This window comes from Coccomyxa subellipsoidea (genome assembly GCF_000258705.1).
Source record: "Coccomyxa subellipsoidea C-169, whole genome shotgun sequence".
In the NCBI taxonomy this organism is placed as follows: domain Eukaryota; kingdom Viridiplantae; phylum Chlorophyta; class Trebouxiophyceae; family Coccomyxaceae; genus Coccomyxa; species Coccomyxa subellipsoidea.
In genome coordinates this window covers 1773534-1795865 of record NW_005178037.1, presented here as the reverse complement: position 1 = coordinate 1795865, position 22332 = coordinate 1773534, and the positions used below count along the sequence as shown (strand labels likewise).

Genomic DNA, 22332 nt, shown 5'->3' with positions numbered 1-22332 from the left:
TCGAGTCCCATCCTCGGGCTTGAAGCAGCAGGAACAATTTCAGAGGTAATTCTGCGTCCTTTTCTCTCGTCAAGAACTCTTACTCCTGACCTGGCCTGTGTACATGTAATATCCCCACAGATTCTTGCAGCTCAACTCCTCTCAATGTCACTGCTTCAGGTCGGATCAGGATGCACAGAGGACTGGAAAGTGGGAGACAGAGTCATGGCGCTATGCAGTGGGGGAGCCTATGCAGAGCAGGTTAGTCTCCGACCTCAGGCAATGATCCAATGCAGCTTCAGTAATCATGAAGAGACAGTGCTGAGAGTCTGTGCAATCCACCTTGCAGGTGGTGGTGGATGCTGGCAGTGTGCTGAAGCTTCCGGACAGCTGGACAATGATAGAGGGGGCTGGTTTCATGGAGGCCACTCTGACAGCTTACCTCAACATCTTCCAGCTTGGGGGCGCTGAGAAGGGGAAGAGCGTGCTCATCCATGGAGGAGGCTCTGGTGTTGGCAGGTATCTGGCGCCTCCATCATCTGCCATATATGCGCAGAGGATCTGCAGTACGTCAATTATCGATCAGCTGCAGCGTCAATGTCAATGTCTATCAGTTTGCAAAGACGCTGAAGGACATGTGTGCGGCTGTGTAACGCAGTCAGGCGATTGCGTTATGCAAAGCCAAAGGCATCACGACGTTTGTGACAGCAGGGAGGTGAGTGACGTCCCATTGGCTTTGATCAAAGGGCTCACCTTTTGCAGCATGTCCCCTTATGATATCAAAGACTTGCAGATAAGAATGAAAAGCTAAGAGAATTTGCGTCTTTCTGCAGCGACGAGAAGTGTGAGCGCTGTCTCCAGCGGGGAGCGTCCTACGTTTTGAACTACAAGACAGAGAATGTCATTGACCTGGTGAACGGCATGACAAAGGTGGGCTACACTTGCACCTGAATGTCAGGCGCCTTGGTGTTGTCTGCATGCCACCTGGGCTGAGGCGGGCCCAGAAGCTGATGGCGGATTGGGTGTATTCCAGGGCAAGGGTGTGGATGTGATCCTTGACTGCGTGGGGGCACCATACTTGGAGCGGAATCTGGAGTGCCTTGGCATGGATGGCAAAGTGGTCTACATCGGCATGATGGGCGGTGGGGGCTCACAACTCTTTAGGCACCCTTGCACACACCTTCAGATAATGTCCATCTTCTGCCGGTTTCTCGTCTTGCATGAGTTGAGCTACGTGCCCCATTGATTGAGTAAGACCTGGCATGCATGCAATACAAAGAGATTGGCCCACCTAGTGGTCAAGCAGGTTGTTAAAGGTCCAGTGGATTCATCTTGTGCACATGGCAATGAGCATTGGCTTTGGTGCAACCTTGTGGACTCAAGAGGCAAGGTTTTGTGGAGCAGGTGCTGTTGCGGAGAAGGCCAATCTGGGGACGCTGCTGAAGAAGAGGGCGAGTCTGATCGGGTCCACCCTGCGCAACCGCACCCTGCAATTCAAGGCAAACCTGGTGCAGAACCTGCGCAGGGACTTTGCAGATGAGCGGAAAAGAGGGGATATCAAACCCATCATTGACAAGGTGTGCTGGATCTATCAAGCAGAGACAGTGTGGCACAGTCGCAGAGCATCAATTGCTGCACTCCATGAATGATACCTGCACAAGTTTCCTTGTATCAAAAAACGGAGAAAGTAAGCAGAAGTGTGCTGTGCATGTGTATGCAGGCAATCCTGACAGTCTTGCAGCTCAGCTGTTCATTTCAGGCTCTACTTTGCAGGAGTGTGTCCCAAGATTCTGACAGTCTGGGTTGCCGTGCTTCTGCAAGGTGCTGCCACTGGAGAGTGCTGGGGATGCGCACCGGAGGATGGCAAGCAGCACTCACTTTGGCAAGATCATCCTCAATGTCAAGCCTGTTTAGGGTGCTGGTACGGAACCAGCAGGGAAGAGGCTATCGGGTCTACTTCCAGAGCTGCTTCAGCTCAGGAGTATTCTTTTCTCGTCAGCTTGGTAGCAACGTATGAACATGTGTGTATAGGATTCAGTCATTTGTTCCATGCACTTGCAAGGCATCTGTTCCAGACGCATAAGATGCCTTTCAAGCATTGCTACGTAATGTTTAGCTAGCATCGTCCACAAAATGTTTGGATGATGTGGATCAATGTAGTTGCTCTGTCTCAACAGTCAAATATATATCGACTTCGAGTTCGAGAGTGCTTGCAGATGTGCAGCACTTCAGCATGAAAATGCAACGCACTCTCCACAAAGTCCAAATGTTTTTGCACAGTGGACCATGACGATACATGTTACCTTGCATCATGAGTGGTCGTCTGCAAAATTCGAACTTGATGCACTACATCAAATTGGTCAAGTAGCAAAATTTGGCCATGTGTCGCCTGTCAATGAAGGCCACATGCACATGTCAGCTCTTGAACAAGAGCGCATTGATGCAGCGGCACAGTTGTCAGCGTCTCGTGTCATCTATTTGCGCCATCACAAGCACACCCGTTTGTCAAGCAACAAGCTCGCCCGTCCAAACTGACAGGCAACTTCCTTGCGGGCGACTATCTTTCTGCAGGACTTCTTGTTCCGGTGTGGTAAAATTGCCAGGTCAGACAAACTTCTCGAGGTCGGCGTCCTGGCGCGCGAGCTCGATGAGCATGGGGTCGTCGAAGAACTTGTGGATGGAGACGTCCTCGCTCATGCCCTTGCGCCGGCGCGTCTTGACCATGAGTTCGCGCGCCAACGCATTCACCGGCGCCGGCTCCAGCGGCCGCAGCTCCACCGACCGGTCCAGCGGGTCGCCCGGCACAATCTGCGCCCAGTAATAATGATATTAGGATGAGGCGTATAAAAGGCACCTGCAATACAATGCTTTTGACTTTCCGTTGAACAGTTAACCAGCAAGTGATCCCCCGTGCAGTTACTGCAACTCCACGTATGCTGCACATGCATAATATGGCCACTCTGCGACAAAGAAGGTGCAGAAGCAAAGAGGCCGCCGCTGCCTGTTTGTTTTGCAGATCAGCATGCTCTAGTGCAAAAAGCAATACACATACATTTCGCAGAAGGCTTCATGCACTAGATGGCAAAAACAGATGGAAGAATAACTCGGTCAGGCATGCAGAAAGTCGCAACAATCACCTGCCAGTGGTCAAAGACGGATAGGCAGAAGGCCTGCCCCTGGGTGTGGTAGCGCAGGTCCGTCTCAAAGCCAAAGGACTCGATGACGGGCAGGAAGGCCTTGACAATGAAGATGGGCGTGCCGGGCTTGGGCACGTCTGCGGTGACGTGCCCTCTCCTCTTGCCCAGCACCGCGTAGATCGCAGTGATGCAATCTGCACAAGGCCAAACCTCACAACTCAATGCAGGAATCAAATAATTGTCAACCAGTGTACAGGATAGGAGTATCGTCAGACACATTTTCAGCATCCGCTCCTCTCCATCCTTGTCGGGTGCAACTGTGGCTCCCAGTGCAGCACATGGTTTTTACTTTTTCACAAGTGTGGAGGCATCTCGCTGACGAGACAGCACCTTCTGCACAAATGGGAACACGCACCTGCAGGGGTCTGGATCTCGACATAGTACACGGGCTCCACGAGGCGGGGAGTGGCCATGAGGAACGCGGAGTAGCACACGCGGCGCGCCGTGGGGATGATCTGGCCGCCACCGCGCGCCAGCGGCTCCGGCGCAATCTCAGCCCCCAGGATCTTGAACTTGACGTTGCGGATTGGCTCGTCGCACAGCGGCCCCTCCCGCGTGCCCCACTGGAAGCCCTGCATCACAGCAAACTCCACCACCGCTCAATACATTTGTCACAAATTGACTCCCCACCTGCTCTGCAACCAGGGCACCTCATTGAAGCAAAGTTGCAGCCGAGAAGAGCAGTGTGATGGGAGGACACTGATGGCAATGCATTTTAGCCCAACAAGGGGGTTGGCTGCGAGCAGAATGGGCGGGTTTCAATTGGCAAGTACAGGTCAGCGAGAGGGTCTCAAGATTCATGACATGTTGGTGCTCAAGAGGGTGGTTCAATACAGCAATCCTATGGCTCTGTGGGAAAATATTCTCAAAATGTTGACATCCGATACTAATATTTGGTTTCTGACGCTCTAGACATTTGACACCCACCTGGACGACGGAGTCGCGGACGGCGGAGAGGAGGGACTTGTCGACGTCGGTGGGCAGCGTGTCGTCCATGAGGATGTTGGGGCCGGCGCGCTGCGGCCCAAAGGCCCACACTGAGCGCGCCGCCAGGACGTCCCAGTCGTACCGCGTCGTGAAGAACTCACCCAGTCGCCGCCGCGGCCACGATATGTCCACCGCACCACTCTCTATGTCCTCCGCCAGCCCCTGCAGCACAGCGGAATCCACAGCGCACTCAGCGTGGGGCCACAAGCAAGCACTAGACATCCATTTGAAGGGCAAAGAGTTGGCCGGTAGGAAATCTCGCATTCATCATAGACACTGGTTCCTTCTTGACGTAAGAGGCATGCGCAACACGGTTCTCGGGGAGACTGAGTCAGACACGTCACATTGTCATGGTTTGGTACTCATATACAGTGTTTTTGAGCAGGCCAGAAGAGGTTTAGGGAGGTGGGTTTGGAGGGGAGCAGGCGCGGACCTTTTCGAGCGGCTCTGCGATCATGGTGAGCTTGTTGCGCTTGTTGGGCGTCTCCGCAAAACACCGCAGCGAGGACGTCTCCACCACCGTCTCGCAGAAGGCCACCACCGGGTCCGCCACCTTTACCTCCACCTCTGCATACAGCTCCCTCAAATCCTGCAAGCCATGGCCATAGATCTTCAGTCCGCTGAATTAAACAACACTTGCCCTATGCACCGCTGAAATTTTGTGTGGAAGCAGGTGGTGCAGCGTGACAGTGATAGTTGTGGAGTGGGCTGACCTTCATGAGGGAGTCGAGGTAGATCTCCCCGGTGCCCAGGATGGCGTGCTCGCCGCTCTCCTCCACCTTGGTCACCGCCAGCGGATAACTCTTGTTGATCTTCCGCAGACCCTCCACCTGTTCACATGCCAATCTCTCCTCACTCAAATAGCCAGGTGTCCTCATAGCTTCCTTCAAAAGGTGCATGCAGTCAGTGGCGGCCTGGCAGAGTGCCTGGGGGTGCAGCAGGCAGGTAGCGCCAGGCAACAGCGGGCGCATGGGCGTGATGACCCCGCAGATGGGCACGCTCAAAAATTCTGTCTCACAATTAACTGCGGTCCAGTAAGCAAAAGAATGTGTATGGAAACAAGAGTATGCAGCGCACCATCTTGGGCAGCTCAGAGGGGTTGAGCGGCTCCACGGCGATCTTGACCACCGCCTGCGTCTGGAACTGCAGCGGCCGGAAGATGTGCACGTCCTCGTCCAGGTATTCCGGCACGATCGTCGCCGTCTTTGTGATGGTGGCGTCCAGCCCCTCCAGCAGCACCCAGTTGCCTGCAGCCGCCATCCCAACAATGTCAAGCCAGGGACCTATTGCGCCAACACTGAATGCACTAATACATGAGCGCGCTGCGCCGGCGCTTTGATCAGCTTCAGGTCTAGGTCTAGGTCAGACGGTGCCTGCAACTGAAGATGGTCATCCGAGGACCGGTGGCCCCTACGCCAGTGGAATGCATGCCATATCACCAGTTCACAGGCTCAGTGCATGCCTGCCTCTTGATACAGTAGCAACGCCACAGGCGCACTTTTGCAGCAGGGGCAGATATCCCATAAGTGTACCGGAGGTGAAGGTCAAGGCAGCGCACCTGCCAGGGCCTTGGTGAGGGGGATGCGGTAGCGGGCCTGGTACACCCAGACCTTGGTGACCTCGGCCACGGCGCTGTCCTCCTCGTCCTCGGGGGTGTATGCCTCGCCCAGCACGCGCACGCGGTCGCCCGGCTTCACCGTCCCCGACAGGATGCGCCCGAGCGCGTCGAAGGCGCTGACGTCCGTCTTGGGGAACAGCTTTGCAATGTGGATGACCAGCGGCCCCCGTGGATTGCACGCCTTCATGTGGTCCACGATGTCCCCCGTCTGCGGCCCTGTGTACGTCCGTTCAACCTGCGCGTGGCGCGGCAGCTTAGGCTCAGCGCTCTTGATGTACACAGTTTATGGAAGGGCCCAGGGTGTTCTCAGACAATTCCCATGCCGACACAGCTCCACATTCCCTTTCATCCTACCTCCTTTCTGCAGTGCTAAGAGCAAACGTGTGGCTCTCAGACCTCAGCAAGGAGAAAAAGCAAGGGAAAGTGGAGCTGCGACGAAACAATTCCTGAGCAGATCAGGCTGCATAAAACTTTGCCCAGCATGAGTGGGGATATAAGCTGACAGGCAAAAGTTCCAGCACAGGACAGCAGGAAGAGGGGTGGGCGTGCCTTAGTGGCAGAGCCGGCCTTGGAAGAGGGGACGTGCTTGACCATCATGTCCACGAGGCCAGTGGCCGTGCCGAAGATGCGCGTGCACGCCTCCTTCAGCAGCGGCTTCACGTCCTTTTTGAACGCCGACGGCTTCAGCTGCACCCCAAACGTGCCCAGCATCTCCTTCACGCCCGAATCATGCTCTCCCAGCACCTGCACAGGCCCCACACCCTCAACTAAATGCATGCCCACCTTCACAATGGACCTACAGCATGCATTGCATTCAGACGCTCATGCGAGCGCTCTTGCATGATGATTGGGTGCACAACAAGTAACTACTTATAGTGTGAGCTCACTGGTGGTCGTGCTACTTTCCTAATGTGCACCAAATGCACGGTAACTTCAGGGTGGTTACGGCCCTGAGGATATGCCAGCAAAGGCGGCCATGCAAAGGGTGCGCGGAAAGGAAAATTGAGTGTGCACCTGGGCGTAGATCTTGTACAGGGGCTCCAGGATGAATTGCACAAAGCTGCGCTCGCCGCCGCGCTCCGGGGCCTTCTTGCGGAAGGTGCGCGTGTCGGAGTGGTAGTACACGTCGCCCCAGAGGCGCCGCGCAAACTCAGCCGCGTCCATGTGGACTCCATAGACCTCGCAGTAGAGCTTGCTGAAGGACTGCAGCGTGAAGGACCAGCCCGACTGCGCCGAGCTGAAGCCCACGTTTCCCCTTGTTGGGCTCACCTGCAGGCACATGCAGATACATACAGGTGAGCACACAAATAGTAATTGTACTGACTCCCAAACATGGTACTACGAATACCCTTTTCAGCAAGGTGGGACTTCCATATGCAAGCATCCGCAACAAACGCCAAGAGATTATGTGAAATTCAAAGAGCGCACCAGCAGCTCCTCATTGCCACCAGAGTAGGTGGTGATCAAAGCGTTGACCTCCTCAATGGTATGCCGCAATTTGTGGTAGGCATCTGCAGGAGGCAGCTTGAGCTCTGTGATGAGCCTGTCCACCTGCCAAGAGCCATTCACCCGTCAAGCACACATCCATGAGTGCATTCACAAGCGCGCTGAATGCCAGATGGAGCCGTTGATTTCTAAATTCTGCATCTGATGAGCAAATAGAGGGCAATTTGTTTACCTTGGAGATAAGGAGGCAGATGGGCAGGCCCTCCATGATGGCCTGCTTGACAGCCTTCTCGGTGACCACCATGACCCCCTCGGCTGCGTCCACCACCAGCAGCATGCCATCCGCCAGCCTCAGCGCAGCGCTGACTTCATCGTTGAAGTTGATGTGGCCTGGAAAGGCGCAAGCCAACTTTTCAGAATTCCATGCAGATTGTGTGACAACCCACCTCATGCTCTGTATGATGGAAAGCCATATCTGCTCCCAAAAATTGGTGCCCTACTGTCCCCTCACACACCCACCTGCCATGCTCGTTGAAATCGGGCTGGGCAATAATCACAAAACAATTCCAGGGATGCACCGCAAAGCCCATGCACTGGCAAGGGAGGGAAGGCCTCGGGGTACCTGGGGTGTCAATGAGGTTGAGGAGGTAAGATTTGCCGGAGGAGCCCTCCATGACGAGGCTCATGGGCACCATCTTGAGGCTAATGGCGCGCTCCTGCTCGTCCAGCCGCGTGTCTGTGAAGCGCATCGGCCGCTCATTGTCCCTCCACTCGTGCCTGACCTCATGCGTCTGCTCCACAAACATGTCCATGACCTGCAGCACCGTAAGCTTGTGAATCTCCATGCCTGCAAGCTCAGAAAGGCATCCTTTAAAATGCAAAAGCAGGCCTAGCTGCCAGGCAGGATCAAAACTTTTGTCAATGAGCATTCAGAAGGGTCTGACAGAGGCAATAAGAAAGGCTAATCACCAGTGTTTTGCCGTGGTGCAGGTGGCCGACAATGGCCACGTTCCTGACCAGCTCTGGGTTGGTCATGAGCCCCGCCAGAAACTCATTGCTGTAGTAAGTTGGCAGCGGGGCACGCTCTAGCACCTCCAGCTTCTTCTGCTTTACTGGTGCAATGATGGGAACCTGTCCAGCACAGCGGCGATATCTGAGTGTATGCTTAGGTTATACATTATGAAGGATACTGTCTCAGCATGCTCTAATGTCAACCATAAAGGTCTGCATAGAGAAACCTGCTCAGCGCACAGGAGCTACCAGCTATCGCACAATAGGAAGCTGGCATGGCAGATGGTTTTTGGACATGAATTTGAAAATCATGGCTGCACACCTCCAGAGGCTGCGCATCCTCTTCCATGACCAGTGTCTCTGTCTCTGCCCCATAGACCTCCTCTGCTGACGGATAGTACTTTTTGTCCTCATGCAGCACCACCGCATTCTCTATGGGCTCCTCATCGTCATCAGGGAAATTCTGTGCCCCCGCATTCTGGATCATGTCCATCCTGGCGTTGGCCAGGGCCTCCGCCTCTGCCATGTCCTCATCCTCCTCGACTTCCTCCTCATCCTCCTGTACGTGATTCGCTCTTATATGCGACTATGGTGAAAATCTCTCAAGTTTCACAGGCATGTATCGCAGAAATCACATGCGATTCCTGTTAGTTCGTTACTGAAAAAAGAATGTGATCTGTAGTTAAGAGAGCAAAGCCATGGACAAGGCCGTTCCTCCGGTGTATGATGCGACTTAAATTTTTGAACAGAGAGACCATTCTAATACTGCACAACTGTTCGAATTACTCTCGACTGTGTCAAGATCACTAAGACTAGGGAGGAAAGTACCTCTTCGCTGCCTGACAACTCAGGTCCGATGTAGTTTCCAAACTCATCGTACAGAGAATCGTCCATCTGGGCTTTGTGAGTGTCCTACCGGGAGATGAAATACATAAATCTTCCAGCAGTTGTGACCAACATCTGCTTTTTACTTTTCAACTTCCTGCACAGCGATTTGGTTTTCACTTGATTCAGGTGCAATATCGACCTCGAAGATGTGCTCTTAAGTCTCTCCTCACAGAATCATCCCTGCTAGCACTAGAACAGGCTACAGGAGGTGCATGGTGCATCACGGTCCCCCGTGTAGTGCTGGCCAGGCGGCACAACGGCACAGCGGGGGGACCACAATGAAAACGGGAGTATTTTTAGATCGAAGTGTCTGACACATGCTTTTGTCCAGACTACTGGAATTTATTGATGAAAGAACACCACCTGGTTATGGGACACGGGTCTGACCCAGACACCCCAACGCAAAGCGTCAAAGTGCAGTATCCGTTGGAACCCTTTCCTTGGACGTGAAGAAGCAATGGGTTGCTTCGGGAATGCACGAGATAAAGATCACAAGAAGCATGAGGTAACTTTTCAAATGATCTCAAATTGTTAATACTGCAATCTTATCCTGTTTCCATGTCTGAAGTGCTGTAAGAGTGCCTTGCTATTCCACAGGGAGTCGTGGAGAGAAGAAGATTTCGAGATCTGTTTTTTTTGCTTTGTTACGCTGTCTTTTGGGCAGGGATGGTATACATAGCAGTGATCGCGTTCAAGCAAGGTGGCGATCATGCTCTTCACCTTGCGATGACACAGAGTGGCAAAATATATGTGCAGCTGGGTATCCTGCAGGACTTAGCTGCATCTGCTGGGATCAAAATGCGATACGCGAGTTGTAGGCCATTTGATCAATGCTGGCATGGCACAACAGGTCACCCAGCAAGGTTGAGCTATGGGATAGACTCTTCTGGGAACACATGTGGTCAGAAGAACGCATGGAATGGTGGCTCCGGGCCAGACCTGACAGAATACAAGAATTTGTATTACCTCAACCCCTTGGAGCTCCTTGACACAAATACCTTCCTGGGAGCCAGATCAGTGTGTGTCAAGGAGTGCCTTGGAACGGAGAGCGCATGCAGCATCAGCAGCTTGCCGTGTAGGAGCAATGTACAGTACAGGTGCACCCGGTACCCAGCATAAAAGCAAATTTGGTTGTTCTAGCACCATTAAAGGTTGTGAAAGTGCTCATATCTGACAACCAGGAACAGCAAAGAGAAGTTGTGCACTCAAAGTTCCGTGTTATGAGCAGGTGCCCGTACTATCGTCTTGCCCAAGACAATCTCTTTGGCACGCTCAATGTCACAGAGGAGTGGAGCACCTCTTACTGGGGCAGCATCTCCAGCACAAACATCACCGCTGGGCAGTGCAATATTCTGCTGCAGTATCTGCCTGACAAGTTCCGGGCGGATTTTTTTGGCAATGTCAGCAATCCCCTGTGTGGGGAGTACCTGCAGCTGACATCCTTGTACCCTGGCCGGGGCCCCTGCTACCCAGTCCTCTTGGAAACGGTGGACTATTTCAACAGGTGAGAATCACACAACTGTCAGCGAATATGGCTAACGCATCTTTTATGGAAGCTCCATTGGTCCTTCTACTGGACATAGTATGGAGGTATGAAGCCATAAGCATTGGCTGCAAATTTAATTGTCTGCTGTGCTTTGATTTCGCCGCAGGTGTTTGCCCAAATTTTCGCCTGAGCTGATGGCGGAGCTTGTGTCAGCATCCGATACCTCACAGAGAATCCTGTCCTCAAACTCCACTTCCTCCGTCAACAAGTATTTCAACACATCGTCCCAGCGGCTGCAGCGCTACATCGCTGACATCCAGAAGGGATTTGTCATCATCGTTGTGGCTGGTGCTTACTACATTTGCACCTCCTGGACCTCCTCTGATGCAAAGTTTACTGAAGAGTTGCACGGCTATATATTGACTGGTGGATCACTGTTTTGGGCAGGTTTGGTGGGCGGCCTGATCCTGTCTCTGATATGGATGATCCTCCTCAGATTCAGCGCCGGCCTGATGGCGTGGTTTGTGATCCTGGCTGTCAATGCAGCCTTTGCAGCATGCACCATCCTCGCATTCACAAAGGTGCATGTTCTTCCATTTGTTTCTGTTATTGTTGTCTGCGGTCTGAACATGCATGGCAAGCCAAACAGACGATCTAACACAATGTTGGCATTATATCCAGGCAGGGATGCTGGGGAATTTTGGGGCGGTGGGAATGTATGTCCGGGATCAGGTACCCTTTAGCGAGGACCCCAGTGCACAAGATAGGAAGATATGGCAGATCTGTGCATATGTTGCCGTGGGCCTCACCGGCCTGCTCATCATCTTCACCCTGGTCATCATCCGCCGTGTAAAGGCACGTCCCTTCCATCTTCTCCATATCCATGCATGGATGGCCTCAACCCAGAGACCTGTATCTCAATTTCCTCAGCGTTGGGCCTCTATAGTGAACCTGAAGTGGCAGCTCTGCACAGGTGGCGGTGGCATGCATCAAGGTGGCTAGCCAGGCAGTGGCCACCATGCCCACACTTCTCTTCTGGCCGCTGGTGCCATTTCTGGCGCTCTGCTGCTTGGTTGTGTACTGGGTGGCAGTCGCGGCTTTCCTGTACAGCGCAGGAGACATCAAGCCTGCTCAACTGACTGCCTCCACCTCTGGAGCTCTCAGCCTTGCTGTAAGACTCGCTGCCCTCTGCAAGATTTGACTGCCTCCAGCATTTAGTGTTGTCTTGCCAGTACCATACTGGCAGGTGACCTTGGTTGTGTAGCGCGCCTCTAGGACAGCCTGTGGTTGACTCACGGATATGGGATTGTAGGTGTTGTTTGACTCACCAGCAAACTCCACAGCAGCCCTGCCCGCCCCCGTACTGCCATACTTCCCTGCCAACATCACAGCGACAGAGTGTTCTGAGCGGCCAGATTGTTACTTCACTCCATCCTTCAGCAGACCACTGCAGTACATGTTCATCTACCACTTCTTTGGCCTCCTTTGGGCAAACCAGTTCATTGCCGGCTTTGGGTGAGTCTTTGCTGCTTGCTTCGCGGGCAAATTTCTTTTCCTTTGCACTAGATCCAACACGGTCAATTGCAAGGTCTGACCGGAAGCTCCTGCTGCACAGGTGCATGACGATAGCAGGGGCAATTGCGCAGTTCTATTATGCGAAGGGACATGCGGATGCAATGCCCTCATCGCCAGTCTGGAGCTCTTTCAAAGTGACCCTTATCTACCACATGGGAACTGTGGCCATTGGGTCCTTTATCCTGGCCCTGTTGATGTTCATCAGAATCGTCCTTGAGTTCATCCAGAGGCGGACAAAGTACTTTGCCCGGACAAAATACACCTCCTGGCTGAAGTACATCATGGGCTGCATCTCCTGCTTCCTCTGGATCTTGGAGAAGATTGTCAAATTTATCAACAAGTGAGCCTCTCTATGCTCGACCGCTGAGTCCACCACCACCAAAGATCACGTTTTTGCACAGTACCTGACGCACACTGCACATCAAATCTGAAGTGCTGTCATCACATGCATGTGCCCCACTAATGGAGGTACGGACGTTCAAGTTGCGATGTTGAGTCTCACTTACTTAATGCATGTGCACAGGAATGCATACATCATGGCGGCGATTCACGGCAACGGCTTCTGCACATCGGCCACGCTGGCTGTAAAGACCATCGTGACCAATGTGCTCCGAGTGGCGGCAGTAGACACTGTTGGAGACGCGCTCGTGTTCCTGGGGAAGCTGTCGGTCATGGCTGGGTGCGGCGTGATTGCTCTGCTGATGAGCACGCTCACTTACTACACAGACCCAGTGAAATACCCAAATACCTTCATGTCCAGCCCGCTCCTGCCCGTCATCCTGTCGCTGCTCATCGGCTACATCGTCGCATCTGTCTTCTTCAATGTGCGTCCCCTACTCAACCTCCATGCATGCAATGTCCCATTGACTCAGATTACTGCCGAATATTCATGCACACCTCTTCGAGGTTGACTTCAGGGAGTCTTTCTGATTGGATTTGTGGTAGACTGGAGGGTGCTGCTGTGATGAGCTTCTGCATGCACGATTGAAATCATCATGCACAATAGAAAGTGGTAAACAGGAGGTGAGCCGATAAATTTGTCGTGATAGCACATTGTGCGGTTGCAGGTGTATGAGATGGCAATTGACACCATTTTGCTGGCGTTCTGTGAGGATTGCGAGTCCCACGGTGGACACCCAAAACATGCGCCGCCACTGCTTCTTGAAGCCATTGGAGAAATGGAAGCCTCTGCTCCCAGTAAGAGCTCAAAAATTACCAGGAGAAGCAGCTCTGGGGAGGCAGCTTTGGAGCCTTGATCGGACAGTACTTTATCTGCAATGTTGGTAGTGAAAAGTTTGTAAGGTTGACAGAGAGACACTAGCCAACCTGACAAATTTGCGCAGCTTCCAAATTACACATTAAGCGCGACTGCACTTTTGAACCTGTTGGCCCCGCCCGCAGATTATCCAACATATAAAGAGGTGCAAGGCCATGTAAGCTGTTCAGCTGTATGTTACCAGGTCAAAGACCACATTTCGTTAGGTGAAAGTAGCCCCAGTGCACAAAAGATAAACGTGCAGACGCTGCCGTCAATCAAGAGACATTCCAGATGGTCACCCAACATGACCTGATGTCACGGTCTGTATGATGTGCTTCATCGCACTATTGTCATCCTGCTCAGCTGGCCTTTGAGAAGTCTGTATTGGCAGGTGGGCTCTGCAATACGCTTGCCCTGCGCAGGTGCACTGCTCTCCTGAATGGCACCCGCGGCTGTCCCTCTCTCACCTCTGGATAGGCTGGATCTTGAAGTGTGCAGCGATCAGGGAGAACACCATGCATTTGAGATCCTGCACATATCGGCACAATGATGCTTTGTCATGCTCTCAAACAGATTGCACTGAAAAGATGTCCTGAAAATTGTGGCAATGGGGCCCAATGAAGGCATGCAGAAGCAGGTGATCAAAGCTACGGACAAAGTCTTACCTGCACTAGGTAGTAGAAGATTCGGAGGCCATCGGGGTCCTTGCTCTGCTGCACTTGCATGAGCGAGCCCAGCTTGGTGGTGGTGAAGGAGATGTGAGTTTCCCCCATGATGATCTCAAGCTCCTGGCGGCCCACCTTGTCTGGGGGTGGCCAGTTGGCATCGTCTTCCTTTAGGATCTGTGCAAGCAACCCAAGACTATTGAGATGCGGGACAGCAATTATAGCAAACGTGCTTCAACCAGCTCCTGAGGTCAAGTATGAGCTGCGGTTTAAGCTCTCCCACTTGAAGGCAGGGTATGCTCATCTGGAAGCCCACCTCACTGTCTTCAATGATCCGCTTCAGCTCATCCAGCACCGCAGGCGCCACAAAGCCCTCCTTCCGGATCATTGTGTCATTCTTGTAATTCGAGTTGTTGGCGTATCTCAGCTACACAGCAGATCACAACAATTTGTTAGAGAACGGTCCTGCATCTTTTGACAGCGTCAAGTCACATGCAAAGGAAATGCACAAGCAATTGAGGCTGTACATGACAGTATGGCAGCCCATCGTGGCTCTTTACCTGGCCATCAGGTCTGAACTCAAATTCCAGAAACTCGTGGCCGAACTTTCCCTTATGCCCTACGTAGTATCTCAAGTAGAAATCAGGGGCAGGAGCCATGAGGTTTGGCAGCTATCCTAAGCTGGCACAACTTTCCTGTCTTCTCTAAAAGCAAGGCTTCACAAGAGTGGATGTCTGCTGGATCTCCAACCCCACAGCTCGGCAAAATCAATGCGCTGAAGCTCCACAAGGCAGTTAGGGCACCACCGATCTATTTCACTGCCAAGATACACCTCCTTTCTCACTGTAGATCCCGCACACCACCCGACCAGCTTCAGTTGAGGTTTTGTTTCTGGGTATCGGTCGACAGCGGCGTCCCAAAATCTCCAAAAGAGGCAACGGAAATCAATTCTGCCAATTGACCAATCAGGGATGAGGCAAGCTTCTCGACCCTCTGTCTCTGGTGAATCTCTCCTCATCCGTTGCAGTCAGGATCGCAGCTGGTGGATGTGCATCGAGGCCTGACCTGCAAAGCCTGCATATCCAAAATGGCAGGCATCTTTGGCAGCTTAGCGGAGTGCGGGGTGGCGCCGCGTGTGCCGGTTGACCTAACTGCGTCGTTCAGAGGGTCGAAGGTCTGCAGGCTGCACACCTCGCCGGTCTCGCCCAGGCCAGACCGCGTCTGCCCGTTCATGACCGCTGCGATCGCGGCTGGAGTCAAGCTGCCGCCTACACATGTGGAAGCGAGTGCTAGAGCGCTCGAACAGCTTCGCCAGACCCAGAATGTCAATAGTGCGTTCTTGACCAATCAAGTACTAGAGTGCTTTTCCACAGGAGACCTCCTGGGAACGTCTTGGGCAATCCCAGGAAAATCATGGAATGGTGGAATACGTGCACATGCAGTATTTAATGAGGATAAGTATTAGCAGTCTTGTGGGGTGTCGTGGCTCTGCCAGATTATGCTCGAGGCTGAAATGCAGTTGGCGTGTTACATATTAACCATACTTACTGGTGAGACCTATATCTAACTGCGGCAGACCTCCACGGCTGGCATTGATCAGGAAGCTTCTGCCTCAAAGGTGCTGATAAGGTTCCCTGTTGTGCAGGATATGCAATGGAGACGAAGAGCAGCATCATTGCCATCGGGCTCTCAGTGCACCACACTCCTGTGGAAATCAGGGAGAAGCTTTCGATCCCTCAGGTGTGCAAGAACGGCTGTGCACTTCTCTTCTATTATTGGATCTCTTATGGGTTGTGTAGAAAGCTTTTTCTGCCTCAAGGAGAGAATTTTGGATATGGAACTCACGTTTTTGCTTTATGCAGGCTGAATGGCCTCGTGCGATTGAGGAGCTGACGTCTTTTCCTCACATTGAGGAGGCTGCTGTTCTGTCCACCTGCAACAGGATGGAGCTGTATGTTGTGGCGCTCTCCTGGCACAGGGTGCGCAAAGTCCATGTGTTCATTAACATGCCTCTGCATGCAATAATGCCGATCGAGTGTTTTGTGGCATCGATGTTTAGTTTGAATGGCACTCATGCTCGCTCCCGCTGCATGCAGGGTGTGCGCGAGGTGGAGGAGTGGATGTCTCAGACCAGTGGCATTCCGCTGGAGGAGCTCCGGCCGCACATGTTCCTTCTCCGCGACCGCGATGCCACCTCGCACCTCATGAGGTGAGCTCGCATTGACATTTTATGTACTTTTGAAACGGAGCAGCTAGCATCACCGTGATTTTTCAGATGCTTATCAGGAAATTGACAGTGGCTCACTGTGTATCGTTATTGGCATGCAGGGTGTCTGGCGGGCTGGACTCGCTGGTCATGGGGGAGGGCCAGATCCTTGCGCAGGTGAAGGACGTGTACAAGGTGGGCCAGAACGCACCCGGCTTTGGCCGCCAGCTGAACGGCCTGTTCAAGCAGGCCATCACCGCCGGCAAGCGCGTGCGCGCTGAGACCTCCATCTCCTCCGGTGCTGTCTCTGTCTCCTCTGCAGCCGCTGAGCTTGCGCAGCTCAAGCTGCCCACCCATAACTTTGACGACAGCAAGGTGAGCTCAGAAGCTGTGGACATTGTATGCTCAACATCTGTTGCTGTAGATGCTGTCCTCAAATTTCAGAAGTATGGTTCAGGTATTGTGGCAGCTGAGAAAGTTCCCAAGCTGAGACATTTGTGGTGATAATCCGCGCAGGTGTGCATCATCGGTGCGGGCAAGATGTCCCGGTTACTGGTGAAGCACATGGCCTCCAAGGGGCTCAAGCGGCTGACGATCCTCAACAGATCACTGCCTCGCGTGGAAGCCCTGAAGGAGGAGTTCCCAGAAGTGGAGTTTGACGTGCACCTGATGCCAGACCTCATGCAGTGCATCAGCGACTGCGACACCATATTCGCAGCCTCCGGTTCTGAGGATATCCTTGTGCACAAGGAGCACCTTGCAGGTGAGATACATGCAGGCCCTGCAATATTTTCCTTGCATATGCAATTCCTGATGCATAGGGTGCCCCAAACATCTGGTCCTTGATATTGTGCACATGAGCAAAAAGGTTTGTAAGGCAGATGAGTGAAGAGTGTGTGTGAACTGAGTGTGTTGCATGTATGTGCAGAAATGCCACCAGCATCGGCGGCAGTGGGCGGCTTGCGGCGGTTCTTTGACATCAGTGTACCGCGCAACATTGCGCCCGACATAACTGAGGACGTGTGCGGCCGCGTGTTCAACGTGGACGACCTGAAGGAGGTTGTGTCCAAGAACAAGGAGGAGCGGCGCAAGGCAGCTGATGAGGCCCAGGTGCTGCTGGAGCAGGAGCAGCTGTCATTCGAGGCCTGGAGGGACTCCTTGGAGACCGTGCCCACCATCAAGGTGGGCCTTGCCCCCTCTTCTCCTTCAGCGAGAATCATCTTCCAGGATTGCTGTTGGTTGTGACAGAGCTGCCTACATCTTGCGAGTGCACTGGTTGAATTTGCTTGTGTGATTGTGGAATGGAACTTGAAGGCTCAGTGCAGGCAATGCTGGCCAGTCAGCCAACAGGGGAATGTTTTCTCCAAAATGAGGGTCCTTGACGAAAATGTGTGATATGCAGGCGTTGCGCGGGAAGGCAGAGTCCATCAGGGCCGGGGAGCTGGACAAGGCGATGGGCAAGATGGGCGACGGCCTGACCAAGAAGCAGCTCAAGGCTGTTGAAGAGCTCAGCCGCAGCATTGTGAACAAGATCCTGCACGGGCCCATGACCGCCCTGCGCTGCGACGGCTCTGACCCCGACGCGGTCGGCCAGACACTCGCCAACATGGAGGCACTGGAGCGCATGTTTGAGCTCTCGCGCTTCAACACAACCTCCATCAGCCGATAGTGCTGGCTGCTGTGATTTGTTGAGGTGGTGCTGCCTTTGTGCGCCGGTTTTTTGTTCGGCGGTCATTGCGCGCCCCTGAATGTTTCATTTAGAGTTGGAACTTGGCAGCATGTATCATTGAGAGAAGTTCACCCCCGTACGAGAGGCTGAACAGCATGGAGAAGATTGTACGCCCGAGTCCAGCACTTCACTACCTATCGATGGCATGGGTGCAGACTGTTCTAGTTGAGAGCAGTTCTGATATGGGTACCATTTGCACCTGTCGTTACTCTGTGACTTCTTGCATTGCGTTGTTTGCGCTTCAAGTTTTGACAAGGGTGCCACGATTTGACTGGCAGTTCCCGATCCAGACTGTAGCTACATCCGAGCAGTTTTTATGATTATCAGCTGTAGGATAGACAGGACTGAATGATGAAGTCACACTGGCCATGTTGGGACTCTGTGACCTCTCTGTAATAAATTCCAGGAAAAAATCTGAATCGATTCATTTGCGCCGTGATTATTGAATTAGAGCTGGACATAATTGGTCACTGCAGCTGCTGGTCCTCTTTGGCAGACACTTCATGAATCACCTGATGCTTCACACTTCCGACCATAGGCTCAGTACGCAGGTGCAGGGCTAAAGCCTGGGCATGAGCTGGGCTACCAATAGTATTTGACAGCATGCTGACTATGAGCGTCGCCTTGCTTGATGACGCCTAGCCGGCTGGTTCCAGAGATTTCATGAATACAAATGAAGTCTTTTTTGCTGCAGTTGGTCCAGTTGTTGATAGATGCTGCGGGATGATGAGATGCAAAAGGCTACAACCCTGTGAAGGTGACCCCCCCGCCTTGAAAGGGAGGGGGGGGAACCAAGAAGGAAGCAAGACTCGCCGAGACAGCAGGCACCACTTTGTCAATCTCCTCACCTCCATCTGAGTCTTCGAGGTCATTCGATATTGTATATAATAGCTGGAGTCCAAGGGTCTGTGCTGCTACGGGCCAGGACTATATCATTACTCTGAGTGGCCCTTCCTTGGCGACCACTTGTTCCAGACACTCAGATCAATACAGCGATGGCAGATTTGGAGGATAGAGAGGAAGAGGCTGAGGGCCAGGTGAGCGAAAGTCATGCGAACAGTTTGGACAACGGAGCACAAGACAGATTGCCTGAACACTCAAGATGTCAGAAGGGCAGTTGTCTTGATGGATTGAGCGTCTTGTTCATATAAATAACATAAGAATCCCGAGATCGTCTTAAAATGAAAAGCTTGTGTGGTCTGCTAGAATCTCGTAGCGGAACTTTTTGGAGATTCAGACGACGAGGATGAAGCACTTTTGCCTCCTTCAGAGCAGCAACCAGCAAGCAAGAAAAGCCGTCTTGAGGAACTTGCTCAGAGGAAGCGGAAAGAGGCGGTGAGGCACCCTCAATCTGTTGGCAAGAGGACAGACCTGGGCAGATCTGGCCAAGCCTGACTTGTTGCATATACTTATTATTGTGATCGTGAGCTGAGTGTCACATGACTGTCATCGAAAGTGAAGTTCTTCTGGTGGACAGGCTGGAAGGGATGCTGAAGGGGAGCAGCAGAAGAGGCAGCGACGCTCAGCAGGTGATGCCGAAGATGAAGAAGAGGGTAATGGCGATGAGGATGAGGCAGCAAGAGGCGCAGCTGAGGAGTTAGGCGAGGAAGAAGAGGAAGAAGAAGGCAACGAGCAGCCCAATGAAGCAGATAATGCCTTCATTGACGATGATGGCGTGGAGGGTGCTGGAGCTGCAAGGCAAGGCACATTGTCCTCCTCGTTGACTCTGATGAGTTTGCCAGGATGCTGTGTCCAGTCAATGGCGCTGGATTCGACTTCGAAGGTGTTTGTGCATGGGGCTGGAGAAGAACATGACTGAGATGAGGCTGCACCCATCCTTGCAGTGACAGTGACGAGGAGAGGCGCCAGCAAGCGCCAGAAGCCGAGGAGGCTTCGGAAGAGGAGGACGAGTTTGAGAGAATGTTTGCCGGGGCCAAGGGGCGCCGCCGTCGAGCCGCCCTAGCAGAGGTGACGTTCAGCAGCCTCTGACAGGTCGACTGCATTTGCACATTTTCTAAAGTGGATAAAATCAGCATGATCACTGGCGCTTGTTGCTGTAGGGCATACCGTACATCTGAAACGTTGCTGGGGGCATGTGCAGGATGTGAAGGCCAATGTGGACCAGCTGCTGGCGCACATGGAGGTGGCAGCAGAGAAGGACATGGAGGCCAACAAACAGGGGCAGCCCGCTGTCATGAAGCTCAAGATGCTGTCACAGGTACATTGCCATCGGTTCACCAAGGGTCCTTTATGTTTCTTGCACATGCCTGTACACTTGTGCGCGCTGTGCAGTGCGTGTGATTTGTCCCGTTCATTTGTCCATGTGTAGTGTTATCTTGTAGAAAGATCCTTGCGGCTGAACTTCATCTCGATCGTTGTGCAGGTGGAAGAGAAGCTGGCAAAGCGCACCTGGCATGACGAGCTGCTGGCAAGTGGGATCCTGGGGGTCCTCAAGGCTTGGATTGAGCCCCTGCCAGATGGCAACCTGCCCAATATCAAGGCAAGCGTGGTGCCTGCGCATGACAGTGACTCCGATTGCAACTCCCTATGTCACATCCAGCTTATGGTCGTGTCTATTGTGCAGATGCGTGCCGCACAGACGCTGCAAGCCTGTCTTTTGTGTATGTAACATTTTAACAGTGTTTGTCTGTGTATTGCTGCAGATTCGCACAGCAGTCCTGAAGATGCTACAGCAGCTGCCCATTGAGGTGGCTGACAGCCTGCGCAAGGAGCAGCTGAAGAAGTCAGAGCTGGGCAAGGTGGTCATGTTCCTGTTCCGCCTCCCAGATGAGTCTCAGGCCAACCGCCGCATCGCCAAGGTGAGCTCCTAATCATGCACCTCTCACTCCAAAGATTTCTCAGCATTATTTCATGCATGACAGTATTATGGCAGTCGCCTGTCATGAGACTCTTTCCAACGGTGTGTGCAATGCCTCATAGTTCATTGCACTGCAAAATTTTCTTCTGGCTTGATGTTGAATGACCAATCAGAGGTTTTGCAATTTTTGATTTATATTTAGCCTGAGCACCATGCCCACGGTTGATTGGGTCTTGCTTGGATCTGGCGAGTCCAACAAGGGGTAGGATTATGGCAGCCTTCAACTGCAGCTTGTCTGCAGGACGCACCTTGCCTTTTGGCAGGAAAAGCGTGTAATAGTAATAATTATTATTATTTAGCCTAATATGTATGCAGCTGGGCTGCATGCGCATCTTGCCTCTGGCAGGAAAAGCTTGTGGTAGTAATACTGCTAGTGACCAACATTCGAGCTTGTGGTCACAGGAACTGATAGAGCGGTGGAGCCGGCCGATCTTTGAGCAGTACAGGGAGCGGCACGAGGACGATGAAGTGCGCGAGCGCGAGCTGCAGATGCGCCAGGCGCGCGCCGTCCGCCAAAAGGCGCAGGCCGCCACTGAAGCCGAACAAGAAGCGCAGACAAAGGTCAGCCTCCCCATTCTGCTCATTGCACTTGGCTGCCTGTCTTGCTCGGCCCATTGCTTGTTGCACTGGCTTGCCTCATCAGCTTCATACTGACAGAGAACCTGTATCGAGAAGGTGGACAGATTTACTATTGTCACCAGTTGCGAGTTGATCTATCACCCTTGGGGCGCCTGTGGCGGTGCTCTGACAGAGTCGTGTGAGTTATCGTGATCTGCTGGCTGATGGTGAGGAGTGGAGTGTGGGTATTCAGACGCTGAAGCGAGGGGATCCAGGCTTCAGATGGCACGCGAGCATCCCTCAGCCGGCTCGCCTTGACTACATCAAGCGGCCTGAGAGCAAGGTGAACGTGGACCCAGCCAGTATCCGCGGGGGAAGCAGCAAGGCCACAGGCATGGCGAAGAAGCTCAAGCAGTTAAACGCCAAAAAGGGCGGCGGCGGCGGCGGCAAGGCCTCAAAGATGAGCATTGAGGGGCGTGGTCTCCTCATCTGAGCTCAGCGAGCTCCATTGTTGTGATTGTGTTGATACCATGGGCTCTTACCTTCTCAGGGTCTTTATTTTCCCGAGTGCTTTATCCTGTGGTGTGAAAGGGGATCTTCAGCTCGTGAGAGTGCCTGAAGTAGTGTTCTCTTGGCGCTGCAAATGGGGGGTAATCTTGCCGCCTCATTGTGGCCCTCCGATCCTCAACGTATAGCAGGGGTGACTGAGATGTACGGCTCGCCCAGCCAGAGTGCACCTCATGCATGCAGAACAGGAAATCTGTGTATTCAAATTGCACTCGTTCCAGAAGGCTTCCTGGTTGTAGAGCAGAATCGGTTGCTATACTGTACAAGTATGGTATGTAAGAAAC

The 22332-nt window shown here is 52.9% G+C and overlaps 6 protein-coding genes across 6 annotated transcripts; 4 read left to right on the top strand and 2 right to left on the bottom strand.

Moving 5' to 3' along the window:
* Window positions 1–204: 204 nt before the first annotated feature.
* Window positions 205–1893, top strand: COCSUDRAFT_36320 (NAD(P)-binding protein; the record flags this gene model as incomplete). Its single annotated transcript, XM_005648692.1, has 7 exons — window positions 205–240; window positions 329–498; window positions 638–694; window positions 813–909; window positions 1013–1121; window positions 1384–1556; window positions 1801–1893. The coding sequence occupies 7 exons, from the start codon at window positions 205–207 to the stop codon at window positions 1891–1893; spliced, it is 735 nt and encodes a 244-aa protein (XP_005648749.1).
* A 60-nt stretch (window positions 1894–1953) lies between these two features.
* COCSUDRAFT_65794 (P-loop containing nucleoside triphosphate hydrolase protein) lies at window positions 1954–9302 on the bottom strand. The gene is made up of 16 exons (XM_005648691.1): window positions 9067–9302; window positions 8561–8797; window positions 8197–8358; window positions 7850–8042; window positions 7460–7617; window positions 7210–7332; window positions 6796–7050; window positions 6364–6525; window positions 5722–6016; window positions 5241–5410; window positions 4877–4993; window positions 4597–4752; window positions 4104–4325; window positions 3532–3748; window positions 3117–3310; window positions 1954–2787 (listed from the first exon to the last, which is right to left on the bottom strand). Exons 1-16 carry the CDS (start codon window positions 9130–9132, stop codon window positions 2584–2586), a joined length of 2931 nt encoding a protein of 976 aa, XP_005648748.1. The 5' UTR covers window positions 9133–9302; the 3' UTR covers window positions 1954–2583.
* A 463-nt stretch (window positions 9303–9765) lies between these two features.
* COCSUDRAFT_14943 (DUF580-domain-containing protein) lies at window positions 9766–13443 on the top strand (the record flags this gene model as incomplete). Its single annotated transcript, XM_005648690.1, has 11 exons — window positions 9766–9826; window positions 9977–10223; window positions 10355–10630; window positions 10779–10960; window positions 11060–11193; window positions 11294–11461; window positions 11586–11783; window positions 11925–12127; window positions 12228–12527; window positions 12711–13011; window positions 13255–13443. Coding segments are annotated over 11 exons (2259 nt in total), but the record flags the coding sequence as incomplete, so codon positions are not given.
* An 81-nt stretch (window positions 13444–13524) lies between these two features.
* On the bottom strand, window positions 13525–14954 carry COCSUDRAFT_47184 (protein mago nashi 2). The gene is made up of 4 exons (XM_005648689.1): window positions 14671–14954; window positions 14427–14537; window positions 14111–14287; window positions 13525–13974 (listed from the first exon to the last, which is right to left on the bottom strand). Exons 1-4 carry the CDS (start codon window positions 14767–14769, stop codon window positions 13909–13911), a joined length of 453 nt encoding a protein of 150 aa, XP_005648746.1. The 5' UTR covers window positions 14770–14954; the 3' UTR covers window positions 13525–13908.
* Window positions 14955–15341: 387 nt separating this feature from the next.
* On the top strand, window positions 15342–17985 carry COCSUDRAFT_14561 (glutamyl-tRNA reductase precursor; the record flags this gene model as incomplete). Its single annotated transcript, XM_005648688.1, has 8 exons — window positions 15342–15441; window positions 15756–15850; window positions 15973–16089; window positions 16207–16319; window positions 16439–16691; window positions 16833–17079; window positions 17245–17498; window positions 17719–17985. 8 exons carry the CDS (start codon window positions 15342–15344, stop codon window positions 17983–17985), a joined length of 1446 nt encoding a protein of 481 aa, XP_005648745.1.
* A 1055-nt stretch (window positions 17986–19040) lies between these two features.
* Window positions 19041–22065, top strand: COCSUDRAFT_65792 (hypothetical protein; the record flags this gene model as incomplete). Its single annotated transcript, XM_005648687.1, has 8 exons — window positions 19041–19082; window positions 19523–19755; window positions 19890–20013; window positions 20147–20263; window positions 20429–20554; window positions 20709–20864; window positions 21326–21484; window positions 21735–22065. The coding sequence occupies 8 exons, from the start codon at window positions 19041–19043 to the stop codon at window positions 21972–21974; spliced, it is 1197 nt and encodes a 398-aa protein (XP_005648744.1). The 3' UTR covers window positions 21975–22065.
* Between the last annotated feature and the right edge of the window lie 267 nt (window positions 22066–22332).